The 19,972-nt window shown below is 41.1% G+C and overlaps 3 protein-coding genes across 3 annotated transcripts in view; 1 reads left to right on the plus strand and 2 right to left on the minus strand.

The window, feature by feature from the left end:
• Positions 1 to 1,463, minus strand: LOC107190021. The gene is made up of 4 exons (XM_015578736.1): positions 1,280 to 1,463; positions 948 to 1,098; positions 417 to 560; positions 1 to 59 (listed from the first exon to the last, which is right to left on the minus strand). Exons 1-4 carry the CDS (start codon positions 1,370 to 1,372, stop codon positions 1 to 3), a joined length of 447 nt encoding a protein of 148 aa, XP_015434222.1. The 5' UTR covers positions 1,373 to 1,463.
• A 969-nt stretch (positions 1,464 to 2,432) lies between these two features.
• Positions 2,433 to 4,229, plus strand: LOC107190086 (endonuclease G, mitochondrial). The gene is made up of 5 exons (XM_015578818.1): positions 2,433 to 2,702; positions 2,831 to 3,024; positions 3,095 to 3,331; positions 3,866 to 4,046; positions 4,106 to 4,229. Exons 1-5 carry the CDS (start codon positions 2,433 to 2,435, stop codon positions 4,208 to 4,210), a joined length of 987 nt encoding a protein of 328 aa, XP_015434304.1. The 3' UTR covers positions 4,211 to 4,229.
• A 2,085-nt stretch (positions 4,230 to 6,314) lies between these two features.
• Positions 6,315 to 19,972, minus strand: part of LOC107190064 (protein crumbs-like) — a 46,989-nt gene continuing 33,331 nt past the window's right edge. The window contains exons 5-20 of the mRNA XM_015578788.1: positions 18,926 to 19,253; positions 17,891 to 18,351; positions 17,205 to 17,386; positions 16,924 to 17,077; positions 15,563 to 16,027; positions 14,056 to 14,791; positions 13,150 to 13,552; positions 12,594 to 12,599; positions 12,061 to 12,516; positions 10,906 to 11,658; positions 9,642 to 10,473; positions 8,775 to 9,144; positions 7,915 to 8,227; positions 7,134 to 7,451; positions 6,934 to 7,029; positions 6,315 to 6,892 (exon numbers count right to left, since the gene is read on the minus strand). Coding sequence (XP_015434274.1) covers positions 6,665 to 6,892; positions 6,934 to 7,029; positions 7,134 to 7,451; positions 7,915 to 8,227; positions 8,775 to 9,144; positions 9,642 to 10,473; positions 10,906 to 11,658; positions 12,061 to 12,516; positions 12,594 to 12,599; positions 13,150 to 13,552; positions 14,056 to 14,791; positions 15,563 to 16,027; positions 16,924 to 17,077; positions 17,205 to 17,386; positions 17,891 to 18,351; positions 18,926 to 19,253 — 6,101 coding nt within the window. The 3' untranslated portion in view covers positions 6,315 to 6,664. The remainder of the gene's footprint in view (positions 6,893 to 6,933; positions 7,030 to 7,133; positions 7,452 to 7,914; positions 8,228 to 8,774; positions 9,145 to 9,641; positions 10,474 to 10,905; positions 11,659 to 12,060; positions 12,517 to 12,593; positions 12,600 to 13,149; positions 13,553 to 14,055; positions 14,792 to 15,562; positions 16,028 to 16,923; positions 17,078 to 17,204; positions 17,387 to 17,890; positions 18,352 to 18,925; positions 19,254 to 19,972) is intronic.

The following is a 19,972-nucleotide window of genomic DNA, read 5'->3' on the forward strand; positions in this document are numbered from 1 at the left end:
TTAGCTTCTATAACTATCTACATTCAGCAAATACGTTTTTTGTGAATGATCTATTATACCTGTACATTATCATGTAAATACAAATGCTATATATATGTAAAACTGTACCAGATTTTCAATAATTTATGCATGCACAACACAATCTTTTTTAATGTTGAACAGTGCACATTACATTGTTATTTTTTCTTAAATAAAATTATTCGAACACATCCCCCCTGCCCCATACATGTAATATTTTTGTTTCAAAATAAAAAACAATTATAATCAGAATAAATTGAAGGGTCGAGCAGCTGGTAATGTAATCATTTCTGACTTGTAATAAGTGAGTGAAATAGTTAGGAATATTAGAACTATTATTGCTATATTTATATAACATTCCTATAAGAAATATGCATTAATATAAAAAACTGACTTACCAAGAGCACCATACTGTTGAGGGGTTAATCTTACATCACCATCTGGACCTCCTGGAACAGAAGATATAAGTGATGCCCTATCACTTATGTGACTCCTACTGCTGGCTTCACTTCTTCTTGCCCACGATGCTTGTGACACTGCATCTATAGATACGACAGGAATGTTTTACATTACATTACAGAAAATATTAGATCGAGTCATGAACAACTTTTTCTCTGAGCAAAAAAACTATAGTATGTATGTAACTTATTCATATTAATTAGTACAGTTAATGGGCAAGATATAGGCAACATTTTTTAGTTGACTGTAAAAGAATTGTTCACACCTTGAGATAACATTTATAGAAAGATTTTGGAGCTTACTCAGAATTATAGGAAGCATCTGAACTCACAATGAAGTCTTACTAAAGTAAATTTAAACAGAAAGCAAGTTATTCATAACTTAACTCATTATCATCATTTGTACTTTTGTTCTATTTGACGTGCATTTAATGTCTACATAGAACTTCATACTTTGCTCTGATAAATTACCAAAGTTAGGATTCTTTGAGTTTGCATATCTTTGCTTTAAATCTCTCAGAGGTCTCCTCGAGGGAGGGAAAGGGTGTCTTCTTCGTCTTTTTAAGAACTGTGCTAAGCCTCCCAGTAACAACGATCCTCCAGTTAAACAGATAATGAAGATCTGCAAAGGAATACAAGATACTGTAAAACTATCGAATTGAAACGAATATTCCGAACGATATGTGTACAATAATTTCTGAAATCACAGATACACACAATATAAATTCACTCTTGAATATTATGTAATACTGATATTACCAAAAGTAAATATATTTATTCTAACCTCAAAAAAAGATACTTGCTTTTTGTGTTCTAGATAAATGTATCGACGGCAGTGAAATTATGTAACGTTTGTACAATGCACTTAAAAACTGCCGAGCGTTATAGACAGACATTGCAAATATTTATAATCAGTAGAAACGGATATTCATGCACGGCCCACCCCAAACAGCAACATTAATTTTGAAAAAAACAACTGCAATAGGTTTCGTTTGTGCGGCAAATATTCAAAGCGTAACCTGTTAGTATGTTCACTTAAGATGTACTAGTCGGTGGTACAATAATGAGAACTTAAGGATAGTTTCGATTTATTTGTATAATTGTCGTTACGATGAGGACGTACATTAAAACGATAAGACCAATAGAATTCGCAATGATTCTTAAGACCATAGAGGAAATGAGAGAAATGAGAGTGCTCAGGTCCGGGAATTCGTTGTTCTCGGTGGAGAAACGTAACAGTTCTTTACACGCGACACATAATCTGTATATTTTATATTAACGACATCAAAACAAAAATTCGATTTATATTGTATAAAGTGAAGGAATATTTAGAAACAATGAAGAATAATGAATAAATTAATGATTATAAATTATAATCTACATGTTACCTAGCAAATCATTGTTTTAGAATTTCTTGTTTCTTCTGTGTTCTTGTTCATTCCATGTGATAAGAGACCCCGTGTGGTGAGAACGTGGGGCCATGGAACCCCCGGTGGAGGCGCCAGAGACCCCGTATGGTTAGACGTGGGGCCATGGAACCTCCGGTGGAGGCGCCAGAGACCCCGTGTGGTTAGAACGTGGGGCCATGGAACCCCCGGTGGAGGCGCCAGAGACCCCGTGTGGTGAGGACGTGGGGTATACCATTTAATTTATTTTTTTTTTAAATCGTAAAAAAATATACAATATAAAATAGTTTTTGTGTGAACTTAACAACAATTGCCTTAAATACTACTTATATATACGATTTTATAGTATATTTATAGTAGTATTTGTACAAATTCAGTAAAAATAGACTGAAGTATTATGTAGCCTTATAAAATAATGTAATTTGTTCGTCGCAAACAATACCCTCCTCTGTAATACACACGTGGTCGAACGACGACCAACGATGACGAAAGTATATATGTACATACAGTTATTGTGGTTTTGTAACCTGAAGTATTAATTGAGTGAAAAATGAAGGGATTAACGAGAATTGTTTTAAAAATGACTGCATTGACCACTGTAGGCTTAGGTGGTTGGTATATTGGTAAATATTCGGAGGAAAAGAAACATTTGAATGAGGAAGAATATTGTCGAACGAGTATTCTCTCTGATATAAACATTAAAAGAATGCCTGGTTTGCCTTTGTTTGGAAAAGTTTCTGCAGCTACGACATTTGTTCCCGCAGAAACTGGAACGGACATGGGTTCAAAATTGTCATCAACCGCATCAAGAGTGTCCGAAGTAAGTTAATGTTTCTAAAATTTTCTAATTACCCTCATGGTTACAGGAATGCTGATAACTATTTTCTATCAATGGTCAGCTTTCATGAAACTTTTTATAGTTAAATAAATACTTTCATGTTTTCATAGATTATGAAATATGGTTTTCCTGGACTAGATCATGTCAGATCATACGAAGACTTTGTACTTTCCTATGACAGAAGAAATAGAATAGCTCATTGGGTATTTGAACATTTAAATAAGGATAGATTACAATACAATAGTGAAATATCACGTACTAAATGTGAATTTCAACCTGATCCCAGCATACATCCTTATTTCAGGTAGCTGTTCGAACTCTGTAGATACAAATATTATTAAACTAATGTCTTAATAAATTTTGCCAAAAATTAGGTCAGACAATAGTGATTATAAAGGTAGTGGATATGATCGTGGACATTTAGCAGCAGCAGGAAATCATAAGGTTCACCAACATCATGTAGACCAAACTTTCTATCTAACAAATATGGCTCCACAAGTGGGACGAGGGTTTAATAGGGATTCATGGAATAGACTGGAAAAGTATGTCAGGGGTTTAACTAAGGTTTATAAGGATGTATATGTCTGTACAGGGCCTTTATATTTGCCAAAGTAAGTATTAGCTTCTGTATTATGTACAGGGTAAGGCACATAAAACTGGCCACTTGAATATCTTGGCTGTTACTGGTGATAGAAAAAACTGTGTCAGACCAAACTATAACAATACCAAGACCAATTTGGTATCGAGAAGCACATAATCTGATGTGAAATGTGATAAGTGAATGTGTAGAGGTCATACAAAGGTCAACTTCGTTTTTTTTAAATGGAAAGACATGTGTTTTTACATACCTTTATAAATAGATCATTGTACGCATCCTTAAACGATCTACAAGATGATTCGTAAAACAATGTCTTTCCATTGAAAAAGACAAAGTTGACCTTCATACGACCTCTATGCATCTACCTGTTAAAAAATTATTTACATCAAATTATGTACTCCTCAATATCGTGCAAGTTTGGTCTGACACATTTTTTTCTACCACTAGTAACAGCTAAGATATTCAGGTGGCCTGGTTTAGGTATCTTATCTTGTATACATTTGTTTTTTAAACAATTGTGTTAGTAATGTAAATGCGTATAACATAGGAAAGAAGCCGATGGAAAGAAATATGTTCGTTATGAAGTTATTGGCACAAATCATGTTGCAGTGCCAACTCATTTTTATAAAATAGTTGTTGGTGAAACGCATGATTTAAAGTTAGAAATGGAAGCATTTGTTATGCCAAATGCTCCTATAAATGAGAATACACCTCTAACAAATTTTCAGGTATGTTATTATTTATTGCATAATTAATTCACGTAAATAATATTATGTAACTATTGTAGGTTCCACCAGAAAGTATCGAACGTGCTGCTGGGCTTTTATTCTTTGATAAGATATCCCGTGATAAATTAAGTAAAGTAAATGGAAAAAAGATCGGTTGGAGTTAATAACTGCATAAAACAAATATTTTAGAAGAAGTCAAATAGAAATGTAAATATTATTTATGTCCATCTAGTCAAATTGTTAACTATTTTTAAATAATATTTTTACATATAATTATTTCGATGTTTTATTTGATTAATGATACTATTTTAGAAACAATGTTTACATCGTACTGTTATACATGTGCTGTAAGAGACAAATATAGAGACTTAGATGTTTTAAGTTTTATTGTTTTTGTACATTCAATCGTTAAAATTATTATAATTATTTATCCACATATATTGCATGTTGTCACATATTGTCATAAAATAAGTACTCATGTGAAAATTTGCATGCACACATTATTTTTTGAATTCTTAGTACCCAAAATTTCAGTCTTGGAAGTAAATATTGATGATATTCACTTTACAGCATACACTGAGTGCAGATTATTGTTTACAGTTTAATAGTGTAATATGGTAATTCTTATCTACTCACGGAATAAATTTTGTTTTTTAATGATACCACATTACACTATACAGCGTTTTCTACACAATGTAAAACATTTATCTGTCGAATATGTTATATTTATTAAATATTAACATGCCTGAAAGAAACGTACTTGGTATAATGATAACAGTACCAAGACGTAATTTTCAATTAAAAATTTTGTTTCTATAATCTGATACCATGAGTTCAACCTAATTTAGATTTAATAAATCAGATGAATAGTACGCTGAAGTTCAGATATTTAAACGGTAATATTAACAAGACACGTCTTTTTCTTTCTATAAAGAATTATGATACTTGCTCCTAGTTATCAACATACTAAAATCCTATTGAAAGATGATGATACTTTCTTTATAAACGGCTACATCAATTATATTAACAGACGAGAAAAATCCTCGCTATTACTTTGGTCGTGGTAGTAACTAATTACGTACCAAATAATATTCGTTATTAAATACTATACTCATATAAAATGCTATTGGTAGAATCGTGTTAATTTCTTTAACTTATGGTCTAGTTTATGTACAAAATTAACAAGCGCGGTAACACTACGAAACGTGAAAATGCACCGACGATAAGTACTTTGTGAGTAGAAACAGACATCCCTTACGATATTTTTACAAAGATTCGACGTCTCTGCCATTAACCCTTTGAGTGCTATAGGCGCACATATGCGCTAAATTAAAAATTAAATAATGTTTATGTAACTAAAGATCACATTAGGGATCAAGTTACACGCGTTGTATAGAAGTATAGATAATTATCTATTAAATATATAATAAAAATTCTGTAATTATCGTCATTATGGATTGAGCATCGTCCATGGTAAACGTTCAGTTTTCGAATACTCCGCAGTCAAAGGGTTAAGCCGTAGCGCATCTACTCTAGAATATTTTCCAACGATATCTGCATTAGCTGCCCGATATCTAAGCAAGCAGAATGAGAATAATTAATACCATTATGCTTCAGAGATCTCAATACACGCACCCGAGAGTTCAACGCTCTTCTGAAATACGTGCTCCTCGACGCACGATATTCACTGCTTATAAATAAAATCTCCTTTAAGTAGGGTAAATTAGGCACTAATAATGGACGGGTCTCGTTGCTTTAAGAGCTTCTTTCGAGTATTGCTTGCGTGATAAGGACACTTAACAGAGCTTTTTAAGTACACTTTGTGTAGTTTTTTATGATCCCATTGAATCATACGTGCGACCGACACTCAAACGTGGCATTTATTTCCTCGAAATTTTTTCGTAATACGGGGTGTAATAAAAATGTTGGAGGACCCTAAAATGGCAGACTCGTGAGGTGATTTGAAATAAGTTTTTCCTTAGTAAAAATATTTTCCGAGGCTTTGTTAACGAGATATTAACGAAAAATCCCTACCAATCGCAGCGCGTAGCTAATGTTACCGCGGGAACTCGGCTGGCAGACTTGTGCTCTGATTGGTCAGGGTTTTTCGTCAATATCTCGTTAACAAAGCCTCGGATAACATTTTTGCTAAGGAAAAACTTATTTCAAATCATCTCACGAGTCTCCCATTTCCGGGTCCCTCAACATTTTTGTTACACCCTGTATTCCGTTCTCATAGTTTTCACGTGCCTGCAACCGTACCCGGTTCTCAACCGACACACTCGAAATCGCTATTGAAACAGCTCTCTAACGTTGGTTCGTTTTTAGCGTCGCTCTTCAAAATTCGGTTTTTCGTATCTGGCATATATTGTTCACTTAATTTCTTAGGTCAATTTCATAATACCGTGATACGGGACGTGGACTAGAAAACGCGATGAAACCTTGTAATTTTTAACCTGCCGTTCCAAAGCGGTCCTTCGAGTTCGTTCTCTTCAATCGTCGACGAGTACCGCGGCATATGTTGCATGTTTTCTTTCTTTTTTGTTTTTCTTTCAAACGACTAGGATTCGCGGACACGGGACATATACGGTACCGTGGTTCCTCCAGCACGAGAAATTTTAAATTAATCTCTCTTCCGGCGGCGGCTTCATCACGTTGTCCATCTCGACACGGGGATTACTGAACTCTTGAGCGCTGGGACTGTACGTTCCACGGGTCGCTCGTTTCTTCCTGGCCATCATAAACAAGGCGATCAAAGAACCCGCCGCGATTAGAAAGAGACACCCGACAATAGGACCAACGATCACAGCTATATCGAGCGCTTGGCTTCCCAAAAAGTTCTCCGTCTGCGTAGGATTGAAAACGAAAAGATTAACATAAAACGTACCTCTGTGCAATTTTGTCCGGTGTATTCTGGAGTACACTGACACCTGTATCCGCCGTCATCTCCGCATTTGCACGTACCGCCATTTTGGCAATAATCCTGCCGGGACGAAACAAAATATTACGTATTTGTATTTGTACAAATGAATTTTTCCAAGCATATTAATTGTACTAGAGACACAAAAAATTCAACTAGGTGCACACCTCTTTGCACGGATCCATCATTCCACAATTGTATCCACAATAACCCGTGTCGCAAATGCATTGATAAGTTCCTGGTAAATTTTCACAGCGTCCGTGGCCGCAATCCGTAGTTGGATCCTCGCATTCGTCTATATCGTAAGCACAATCTGGCCCCGTGTAGCCAGTATCGGTGCAGTCGCAGGTGAAGTTGTTTACGCCGTCGTAACATTTCCCGTCGTTCTTGCAGGGAACGTTTCCCTCAGCATCGGGCGCGCAGTCGTCGATATTAATTTCGCAATAAAGTCCGGAGTAACCAGGTGGACATGTACACTTAGGTGTCTGTAAATGCAACAGAAAATCATTCAAAATCATTCAAATTACCGACTACTTTCCCATGGAATTACAGGAAGTATCATAATACATAAAGTAACAACGACGTTCACCTAATTGTTTCGTTGATTCTAATATTGGTAACTCAAAAACATTACCACTTTTACAACTTTTAACTAATTTGGTAAATATTTAAAATAACGGAGCCACCTCAGATTTCGATAATTTTTTAATATGTTGTCAAGGTTATCATCACCCTGAGTAATATTTTGAAGGTTTTAGTTGGGGGTCGCCGTTTGTAAAAAAGTTATTATCAAAAACGGTTAAGTATCGTACTTCAGTAGTATTGATAAGTAAAATGACTGATGACCTTGACATATGTCGTCAAGATCACCCTCCTGAGTGACCTTCAGAAAGTTTCAGTCATCAAATGTTGTTTGTTAAAAAGTTATCAAGAGTTAACAGTGCGTACCTGATACAAGAAATCGCATCTGCCACCGTTCTGACACTTTCGCCCGATGCAATAAGGAACATTACAGACCGAGCCTTCGTAGCCGGTCATGCAGGTACAGGTGAAATTGTCGCCGGTCTGAGTGTTCACCACATCCGTGCAAACGCCGTTTTTGCAGGGCTCGTTCTCGCAGGTGATCAATCGAAAGTTCTGGCACAGTTCGCCGGTGAATTGGTCCGGGCACTCGCACCGGAAATAACCGGGAAGATTCACGCACACACCGTCGTGCTGGCAAGGGCTGAGCGTCACGCACTCGTTTATGTCGCTGTCGCATCTAGCATAAAGATAAGAGCGATGAGCAAACAAGATATCGCGAGCTCGGTCGTGATTGTTTACAAAATTCCGAGGTGAGAGTTCTTATTGTTAGAATAACTTTGGAATCTAAAGTAGACCACACTGTTTCTCTATGTGCTATCTGGGAAGTTTGATGCAAGATTTGCTAGGCAGCAAATTGGCTTGCGCAAACCTTGTTCCGGTTTTGCCTCCAATTTGACAAAGATCATGTTGCAAGACTTTCTGCCAATTTGCTTTACCACCATGTCGCTTGAAGTATTGGACTTGTGACATTTTTCTGAATGGTGGAACTACGTATTGGAAGATATATTATACGATAAAATAAAAAATTTACAATTTTTTACTTGTGACACTTTTCTCACGAGCGTACGATATGTTACCAAATAAAATTGGTGTCCTGTGCTGGACCCCATAAAGAGGTTCAGAATAAGTTTTCTAAATGTATAAGGATCAGAGCGACCAGTGTGGCACAATATTTTCCGAGGCATTCTAATGTAACTCAACGAAACGTTTAACAGAATACTAACAGCCATCCTTGCCATCCGCTGTTACACACGCATGTGTAATTAGCTATCCCATCTATACACGTCGCTTCGTTTTCACACTTGTTGTCGATGCATTCGTCGATGTTGAAGGAACAATCGTCCTCCGTGTAACCGGCGGGACATTCGCAAACGTAACTGCTCGCTATATCGAGGCAGGAACCGCCGTTCTTGCAGTCCGTGTCGAAGCAAAGCTGGCAACCAATACTGTCATGATGCGTCGAGTTATTCTCTTGCATCGCCAGATATTCCAACGGCGTGAAGTTGGCGTTTTGGTAGACCTCTTCGTACGTGAAATAATGTAACAGCATGCTGCCTATTCGTACTTCGCCCAAACATCCTTTGAAAGCTTCGCCTGCAGAATAAAACGTGTCTTCGTATCAGTGAACGTGAAGATGTAATATACAGGGTGCCCCACCTAACGTGAGAACTTTGAATATCTTACTTGCTTCTGATTTGCCGAAAATTTATTTTAACAAATGCTCAAAGTGATGTCTATCAACTTCGATACATGTTTATTTTATTATTTAAATCTACTCCCTTATATTTATGGATATATTCTATACTCAAGTTCACACGAAGGTCATACTATATAGATCATTGCATTGGTCTTGACTAAACCATTACACCACGATGATAAAAATCTGTATTCCCCTTTAAAGGAACATCAATGACCTCGAGATTTCGATAAATATGACCCTGAGAAACATTTTTCCTTATCATAATATTTGCTCCTTTCAACCAAATAATACTTTTCCCTCGCATTTTTTTGTATCTTCAAAAACAAGTGACATATTGATGGTGTTCATGTTAGGTAGGACATTCTCAGAAGTTCAGGCCGCAGCACGTTACCTGACATCACGTTATGAGGCGGCGAAACGGTGGTCAGCACACGTTCGTTAAAGTCTATCGAGTTATCTTGAATACCGCTTCTATTTTCCAGCATTTGTTTACTAGAACCGATTGTCACGTAGCTGTGTCGATCGGACAAATTCGAGCCAAGCCCGCCAAGGGTGACCGTGCCGGTGACCAGTAGATCGTACCACAAAGCGAAATTGAAATTCGAGCTAACATGCGAGGCAGCATCCTCGTTCGCGTTCGCATACTCGCACTCCATCGAGTTGTTGTTCAACCTCAAAATTATAGAGGTCCAGTTGCCGTCAGCTTCGACCTTGCCGAATGCCAGCGTACCCTGATTCTGCATGTCGAGCCGCCAGGATACGGTGACTTTGTCCTTGTAAACGGAAACGGTGAAATGTTGATCGCCGATTCGAGGTGCAATATGCATCAGTGTACCGCCGGTGTTCGATCGATAGGTGATCTGGATCGTGTCGATCGTCGAGTCTGTCACATTCTTCTCCTCCACCTGATTGTAAACGTAGGTGAATGATGTGGTCACGCCGTCGAATGTAGCGTTAGCGATGCACTCGTAGCCGTCGTCTAGATTCTGGCACTTCGACCCGGCTGGACAATCTTGCAGTTGACAGAATTCCATTTCCTGACAGGTCTTGCCGGTATATCCCCGCGGGCACTGGCACCAGAAGTCGTTCCATGTCACGTGACAGGTACCGTTGTGATTGCACGGATTGCTGACGCATACGTCATCCGAGACTACGCCCTTCAGGACTTTGTCGTATTCGAAGGTGACGTTGCCGAATTGTATCGGGGTGGGAATATCATTTGCCTGGAAAAACATTGAGTTGATGCTTGAAAAATATGTTTAAACCAGGGACTTCTACCGAAACGTAAAATACCGGTATTTTCAGTTTTACCTTCGCCCTATATAACCCTATATAAGCCCTACACCCTTATATAAACCGAAAAAATACCGGTATTTATTTGACGGTTTAAACTGGACCTGCGGATTTTAATGCAAAGTAATATAGTCTAAAGTAATTTAGACAAGAGTATGTTAGCATCAATTCTTTTATGAAAGAAGATGCACGTGTAATCGGAACCTTAAACATGCCATCGGTGTTTAGGTTAGGTGGCGGCTCGAGTGGCGATACTTGGCTGATTCCTCGCGGCCTCGACACGCATATTTACAATATTTTATCGGCTGTAAGTGCATAAAATCCGCAGTCTAGTTTAAGCACACGGATAAATGTGTTGTTACCTTCAGAGGGAAGAATTCAACGACCATGGTCTCGACGCCGTTCGATATCTGGACATCCTGAATGATTCCCTTGAAGTTCACCTGCGAGGCTTGCGGCACTTCTATCTGCCGATTGTCGACTTGACGTATGTACCTGGACGCCTGTGGTAGACCTCCCAAGTACAGAACGGTCACGTTCAATTGACCGGTAGCGCTGATAGTCTTACGGAAATATTCAGTTCCATTTATCTTCACTTGAACCAACGTCACGTTTCTGATCACCTGTATCAGGTGGTTGTTACCGTCGTTAAGTTTCACTCCACCGACCGTGTAGGCCTCTATGCCGTTGAATTGAATCCGAACGAGTAATTCACCGCCCTCCAGCTGAGCGGCTATATACGTTTTCTCCTGAGGCTTGTAATCTGTCTGCGAGCTCGGCTCCGAGCCCAGATAAAATATGTCACCTCTGTCTTGTCTCGTGCGGATGAACATAGAAATGTCGACGATCGATCTGACCGCGCTTCGCGCCATATCGGTCACCTTCACTGTCACGTATCCGTTCGTGATGTTCTCGTATCCGAATGTGGCCGCCGTCATATTGTATTGACAGGTGTGACCTAGATATGGTCGCTCGCATTTGCAGGAGAAATCACGCCAACGGTCCGTACAGTGTCCACCATTTTTACAGGGATTCGGTGAACATTGCGCCTCCCGAGGGCAACCCGGTTCAACGTCTTCCATGTACACAGTTTTCGACGACGTGCCGGAATATACCTACAAAGTATCTTCACTTAATATAGAAACATTATTCGACGATATTTGTTGCAATATCTTAACAAATTTTATGGAAACAGTATATCCTTTTAACCTAGGGATACTGTCTCTGTCCAGTCCCGGGGTGTTCAAGTCCTCGCTAGTACATGTTAATCTCGGCTTGTTCTTCTCCCTGACAAGAGGCTTTCAGCCAAGCCAGGCAAGTCGTTTCTCTAAGAGCAAAAGTCTCTTAGTGGAATTAGTTTGCGAATGCAGGCATACACGTCTGAATGTAAAGCTCTAGAAACTTTACCTCAGATTGGACCAATGTTTCCATTTTTTAAATTCAAAAATAACTGTACAAAGTTGAACATCCCTGGACCAGTCTTAACTATTCGGCTGCAAGCATAAAATCCTACATACCCATTCGCCATTAATTACAACGTCCTCGGTGCATCCCACAAAGAAAGATGGACCGTGGGTTAATCGTCGTAGGTAGTTGGTAGTGCCGCCGACGTAGGTCATCGGAAATGACGTATGATTGGAATTCGAGCCCTCGTTCAGGCTGATCGGATAAATCGTCTGTTCCTCGTTAGCCGAGAGCACCAAATGAGTGGTGTTGATCGCGACGAACACTTTTTGCCAAGTGGAATCGTTCAGATCGCCACCGATGAACACCCCCTCCCACTTGTTCAAGAGGCTCGAGTGCAGATTCAATTTGCCGTCGACAAGCTCCAGAATATAGAACGTCGATCCTTTTCCGATAGCGAGCAACCCGTTCGGCAGGGTCGTACGAAAACGGAACTGTATGTCGTAGCCTTCGTCACGGCTGGTGTTCACCAGGACATACGAACTGCCGCTCAAGGACATCGTTGTTACCTGCAAGAGATACATGGAGAATTACACCGATGGGTAAATACATATTTGCATAATTTCAACTGTTCACCTTTACGCACCTTCTCCTGTGAATATTGTGCAAGAACGAGGAGTGCAATTAGAGGAAGTAATATACGTAGATCAAATAAGTGTGATAAATCGAGGAGTCCAGTGAAAGAGGGAGCTATGCTACAACAATAGCGTTTTTAGATATTAAAACTTTTATGAAAAATAGTGCACATCATAGTATACTACGATTGTACATATAGGGTGTACCAAAAAGAAGAATACTCTAGATTAACGTTGAAGGATGAAGTTTAAAAAGAGGCATTTGATGATGTATACAGATATTTAGAGGCAGAAATTTTACCAAGTTATTAAATGAGGGATAATTAGTTAGACACCAGAAGATTCTGGAAGACATAAAAATCTAATATTTCAATATTTTGTGGCATAGCTCCCTCTTGCACTGGACCCCTCCATTAGTAGTATCGTTCCGTTGAAATTCTCTACCTTCCTACTTGTGCAGAATATTACATCATAGATGTTCTTGGTTTTCTTCTTAAAACTATACACATCGATAACGACACATTCTTCACGAAACTAAAACCATTCAACTACACATGACAGACTTACGTAATCGCAGATTTCCCCGTGGTACCCATTCGGACAGGTGCAGTTGAATTTATGTATTGTCTCGTCGACGAGATACGGCCAGCACGTGCCGCCGTTTTGACACGCGTTCCCTTGACAACCAATCAGCTCCACCGAACAATTCTTTCCGCCGTACTCTGGTTCGCAAGTGCACGTGTAGTCGGCTCTGCCATCCGTACAGGCACCGTGCTCGCAGGGCGTGTACCGTTTGCACTCGTCGATATCATGCTGACAATGATCGCCCTCGTAACCCTCGTCGCACTCGCAGGTGTACCCACCGATACGATCCACGCAGGTACCGGCCTGACAAGGACTGCTATCGCACTCGTTGATGTTCACCTCGCAATTTTTCCCTGTCACGCCTTGCACGCAGAGACACTCGTAACTGAAATCATAGAGGAAATGAACAATTACACTGTGCAACAAATTGAAACATTTTTTTCTGACTTGCAACATTCTCTAAGCGATCTCATTTCAAACGCGAATTCGGTAGCAGAATTGCTCTGTTATCCTCGGGTTTTTGAAAAACATGGGATTTGAGAAAAAAAACGCGAAATTTTGAATTACGATACGGAAATGGATACGCAGTTTTAGAAAGTTCAATTTAGCCTTCAAAGATAGAGGAGAGTTTCCGGAATATATCAGTGGCCATTACGTGCCTAATAATTCGTCGGACGAAGTTCGTGTATCCGAGCTTGCGAGGGAAATCCCACACGCTATGGCTCTCGATAATTACCCGTTAGAAAATCTGGTCCGCAGGCGAATCTTTTCTCTCGTGGAACGGAGTTTAGAGCTCCAAATCCGGGTAATTATCGCGAGTTTAATGCATAAGGTATCGAGATTAGAAGAACACATAATTCAAGGTATATCAAAATTACCGTCACCTACCCGCTCGCGTTTGCATAGCTGAATTCCTGATTGAAGATCAAAGGTAACATCAACGCGTCGCTCTTGTACAATTCCCTGTTCGATCGCTCGAGACAAGTGCCATTGTATTGGCAAGGCGAGCTTTCGCATTCGTTTACATCAACCTCGCAATTTTTGCCAGTATAGCCGGCGTAACATTGACACTTGTAGTTTTTGATATCGTCTATACATAGAGCGCCGTTCGTGCACGGCTCCGAGCGGCAGTCGTCGATGTTCTTCTCGCAGCGGGCACCTTCGAACCCGGTGTCGCTGCAGTCGCACGTGTAATTGTTTATACCGTCGATGCACCGGCCGTGATTTAAGCATGGCGAGGACTCGCAGTCGTCGATGTTAACCTCGCAATTAATTCCGCTGAAGCCGGGCGAACAGGTGCACGCGTAGCTGGCGATCTCGTCGACGCAGATCGCGCCATTCAGGCAGGGATTACTCTCGCACTCGTTCACGTCCACGTCGCAGGTCTTGCCGGAGTAGCCGGGCGGGCATTGACACTCGAACGTGTTGATACCGTCGATGCAGGTCGCGTTGTTCTTGCAGGGTCCGCACAGGCACTCGTCGATGTTGATATCGCAATGGTCACCGGAGAAGCCTGGCGTGCAGAAGCAGTTGTAGCTGCCGTCCCTGTTCACGCAGATACCGTTGTTGCACAGCGAGCTGCCTTTCACCTCGCATTCGTTCACATCGTCCTCGCAGAGCTCTCCTACGAATTTTAGACGTTTTGTGTGATTAATGCATTAAGAGTGAGACGGCCTTAGGTCAGTGTTGTCCAAATGCTGCTCACGAGCAAATCTTTCCCATCGGAGATATAGCCACAGACGAGACATAAGAATAAACTTAACATCCAATCTAATTTTCTGTCCCATACTTCAGGAGCATCAGAAACCCCCGTACTATGTCAGTATTCCATTCCCTGTTAGCGAAATTGGGACAATAAGTGTCGAACGTAGTTCCTGAAATCGGAAACTTTTATGTAGAAGTGCGTTCGAACCAGCGTGAGTTTCATGGGACATCAACTCCCGTAAGAAGTTAGGTCTATTCTTATATTTCGTTTGTGGTATAGCTGCTTCAAAGATATAGCGTTAGCCATAAAAATGGCCGACTCAAACGGAACATGTATGTTCATAACCTTACTATCTAAGGCTTGACGTATTCGAATGAAATTTCTGATTTGAAACTACGATTTAGAAGATCGTATTAACTGTAGTTGTTCCGTTGAAATTTTACAAAGTTTATCTTTGTGCCTGATGTAAGCTTAGCTGGATCTCATCTTATCTCGATTGCAATAAAGATAACGGACACTGTTGCTATCGAAGTATGTTGATATAATTTTCATTTTTACAACACGGTATTACGCGCGAACAGTGTCAGATTTGTCGGAAATTCAAACAGTATTAGAATGAATGAAAAATTTTTATGAACTGTGGAAATTAGCGCAAAATATGTGGAAAACTGTGTCCCCGGTGATGTTCACCTTGAAAGCCGTCCTTGCAGTTGCATTCGAAACCACGTTCTCCGAGATCGATGCAGGTGCCGTTGTTGCACGGTTTCGCCGCGCAATGGTCAACGATCAGGGTGCAATTTGGGTCCCTGTAGCCCTCGTGGCACTTGCATTCGTAACCAGCGATTCCGTCGACGCAGATCTTCCCATCCGGGCATATCACGTCGACGCAATCGTCTACGTTTATGTCGCAGATCTTGCCCTCGAAGCCGGGCGGACACTCGCAGACGAATTCCCGTCGCGATCTAGACATCAGCGTGCAGTTACCGTTGTTCTGGCAAGGATTCAGGGCGCACGCGTTGTATTCACGCTCGCAATTCTCGTCCATGTAGTCCTTCGTGCAGTTGCAGGTGTAACCGTTGATCCGGTCGATGCACGTGCCGCCATTTTGACAGGGCTGCGACAGGCACTCGTCGACGTTGATCTGACAGTTCTTTCCTGTTTGGACGGGAGCAGATTTTATTGAAATGTGTGTAATATTCGTTACTAGAGTGCGGATTTTTTATGAAAAATCACATTTTAGAAGGTTGTTCATAAAGACAAAAACAAACTTAGGGATTTCTTTCTTCCCTTAAGTATCGTATTGTCAGTTTAGAATCCGAAAGGCATTTTGTTGAATCGATACCAGTGCAAAAAAAAAAAACTCTAGTATTAAGTGGTTAAAAACGTAATACTTGTTTGACGTAATTCGAAGAAAATGTGAACTGCTAAATTCTATGAAATTATATTAAAGCGTGATGGGTACTGATTTGGTAAATGACGTCCTACACGTATGTACTTTGATCAAATAAAGCCTTAGTAATTTCTATACGTGTCGGCTAATTTTGATTATACATATAAGTGCCTCCTACATAAGACACAATTTGTATCCATTTCAATCACGAATGTTCCACCTGTTCGTTTACTTTTGTGTCGCGGTGTAAATGCAAGAATCTCATTTAATCCTACCGATCGTCGTGTCGATTATAGAGAATACAATATGATTGACAATTAATCACAGCGACGTGAGCATATACAAGTGTGTATGACAGATCGTGGGATACAGTTAAGACGGTATTATGCGTTGCTGAGAATTTGTCCAACGATACAGGATAGAGGCAAGAGGGGTATTTCGCTTGCTCTGCTTAAGTCCACCTGTGACCCACCCTCCAAGTAATGGTCATACGCCCCATCTCCACAATTTCGTTAGAGAAGGTGATCCTACGAAAATTTACCTCCAGCTTGCCATATTCTGAGCAACGTATAACAGTAGCGTAGAGAGGATCTTCAAGCAAAGCGAGTTAGGGGTACAGATTTTGGACGAAGGACAAGGTCGCGTAATCAGGGATGATTACCAGTGTATCCCGGAAGACATTGACAGTAGTAGCCATTCAGTTGATCGATGCAGATGCCAGCGTTGCGGCACGGATCGCTGGAGCACTCGTCCACGTCCAGGGAGCACTCCGGGCCTGTCCATCCTGGTTCGCAGGTGCAATAATAGCCGCCCGGCTGTACGGACCGGTACGTAACAAACAAAGCAAGTGGCCACATAGAGACACGTTCGACGGGACACGGTCGATTAAACGGCGTTGTACGTGTGTGCATGCATCACCGACGCGGTAACAGACTCACTCACATAATCGTGGCAAGCGGAAGCTTGTTTGCACGGTAGATCGCGACAGGTGATCGGTTCCTTGCACTGGGGCCCGGTCCAGAATCGCGGGCATTGACACATGATACCGAAACGGATCTCGAGGCAACTGCCGCCGTTGTAACAGGCGGAACACCATTCCGATGCGGCCGAGAGGCATGTCGCTCCTGACAGACGGCACACGTGTGACACAGAAACATTTTGGTTAGACAACACAAAACACACAACGATGGACAAAACTTTGATGACATAGGAGGAAGGGGGGTAGGACGTACGCGAGAAGAAATAGCACGGAAGTGGTGTGAAGTTAGTTACGTGTGGACGAACATGCTAGTGTGACGGTTTCAGAAAATCGGATTTTTCTTTTTTGCAATTTGCAACAAGTTTTTGAGGAAGCGGAAGGTGTTTTATATGGCCCGGAATAGGTGAATAGTTGTAACTATGAAACATTTCTCTTTTTATGCTCTAAAACAGTACTTGAAACTTTGATCGCGTTTTTCTTGCAGCTACTTTTTCTTGATTAAAACAAAATTTGATCCACTTCTCAAAAAGTTCGCCATCACTGCTCTAGAACCTTTCTCTGATCTTAAGGTGAGTATCTACTAAATAAAACTCTCATGCACATCGACCTTGACGATCATATACATATGTATAGTTTGCTCCTCGCTTACCCTTCCATTCAGGCGGGCAAGTACAATTATACCCGTCCTTGTTGCTGGTGCAGGTGCCACCGTTGACGCATGGATTACTTGCGCAATAATTGACAGTGCAGTTCGGTGGATTGCCCATAAAGCCAGGATTACAAACGCACTGGGGCCCGTGTGCATCCTCCACGCAGATACTGTTCTGCGGACAGGCGGCGTTCTCGCAGAGGCTCCTGAGGTCGCAGTGCCTGCCAGCGTATCCAGTCGGGCAATTGCAGTGATAGGAGCCGACGTCGTCGACGCAATCGCCGCCGTGCATGCACGGATGCGACAGGCACTCGTTCAGATTCAACTCGCAGTTCTGACCCTCGAAACCGTACGGACAGTGACAGATGTAGCCGCCGTAGTTGTCGTAGCAGATCCCGTTGTTCAGACAGGGATTCGCCAGACACTCGTCGATGTCGATCTCACAGTTCAGACCCTCGTATCTGTAATAGCGAGGACGTTGTTAAACGCATTTTTACGAATTGATTATTTAACCATCGGAGGGTGGACGTTATTGGTGGTCGAATAGACGGCGGTTCCTAGGTCCAGATAGACTCTACGCATCTGATTTCCTCAAATGTATTTCCGAATGAATTTCACACTATTAATTATTCATTTAGACTGAAAGATGTCTTAATCATATATGGATGCTGTGCCCAGTCAGCTAAACCTGTAAAGCCACATTTAGTCCAATACCTGTTGTAAGATTATGGCTACAAGCTTAATGTAAGATTTGCTACAAACAACTTGCATGCACATTGGCAGCAAAATATGCAACAAGGCTTGCGGAAACCTTGTTCTGGTTTTTCCCTCAATTTGACATAGGTAATGCTGCAAGACTTCCTGCCAATTTGCTTTACCATTTTGTTAGCAGGCATAGCAGAACCCAAGTCAAATGCGGAAACAGATGGCTATGGTTTTTTCGACAACTTTTGTCATTTATTGCTGGCAATTCGCTCGAAACTTGCATACAACTGGTTATCAGGGCATCTTCATCAACAATCACGGATCACCTACCCTGTCCTATCGCAGAGGCAGGTGTAGTTGTTGATTCCGTCGATGCAAGCACCGCCGTTTCTACAAGGATTCGAGGAGCACTCGTTGATATTGGTCTCGCAGTTCTTCCCCGTCCATCCAGGTAGGCAGTCGCATTTGTACTCGCTGTCGGTCAATGCCAGGCAAACACCATCGTTCCTGCACGGGTTCTGCTCGCAGAGACGCACGCCTAGCTGCGACTCGCAGAAGCTCCCGGTGAACCCGGGTTTGCACGCGCAACTGAAGTCCCCTTTCTGATCCTCGTTGCAGGTGCCGCCGTTTCGGCACGGGTTGTTCAAACACGGCGGACCTGACGAACGAAAGTATTTTTAGAAAATTTGATTGTATGATCGATAGAGGATTAGGAATTAGCGAAAAAGAGCCCATAGAACCAAATGAAAGTTCTGTGCGGAAGCAGGTTACGCCAGTGAGCAGCCCGAAAATCCAAACACCTGTTGTCGATCGAAGGAGATCGGTTGTGGGAGGGAACAGGCAGTAGAATGTTGATTGGCTGTTGATAGTTGTTTTTAGGATTGAATACAGCGCGGGATAAAATAACAGTTTCATATATGTAGATAGGTGGTGGTGTTGTGATACAGCGATTGAGTATAGTGTGAAGAGAAAAAGATGTTAGTTACGTGTTAATATTATTATTGCTTCATTTATATAAGGTATTGAATGCCCTGTTATTTGACGAGAGTTCGAAACGGATTTCTTCCGAAGAATGACGTTATTTGGCCGTTTATTTGCCGAGGTGATTAACTCCACAAACATTATCAAGGAAATTTATTTTTAAAAAGTTAAGCTCCAATCAAGTGCTGTGGCACTAAATGTTGCAAAAAATTCAGATAGTCGAGCTAGTCACTTTGGCCTATGTGTCACGGCTTATTTTATTGTACATCGAGTAAGAACAAATTAGACAAAAAAATGCGAAGTTACAGTGTGTGCATATTTCGAATAATGTATAAAGGTACGTTTTCACGTGACAGTATAAGTCATGACTTTTGTTATCGTGATACTATCCGTCAA

This window comes from Dufourea novaeangliae, unplaced genomic scaffold, assembly GCF_001272555.1.
Source record: "Dufourea novaeangliae isolate 0120121106 unplaced genomic scaffold, ASM127255v1 scaffold172, whole genome shotgun sequence".
In the NCBI taxonomy this organism is placed as follows: domain Eukaryota; kingdom Metazoa; phylum Arthropoda; class Insecta; order Hymenoptera; family Halictidae; genus Dufourea; species Dufourea novaeangliae.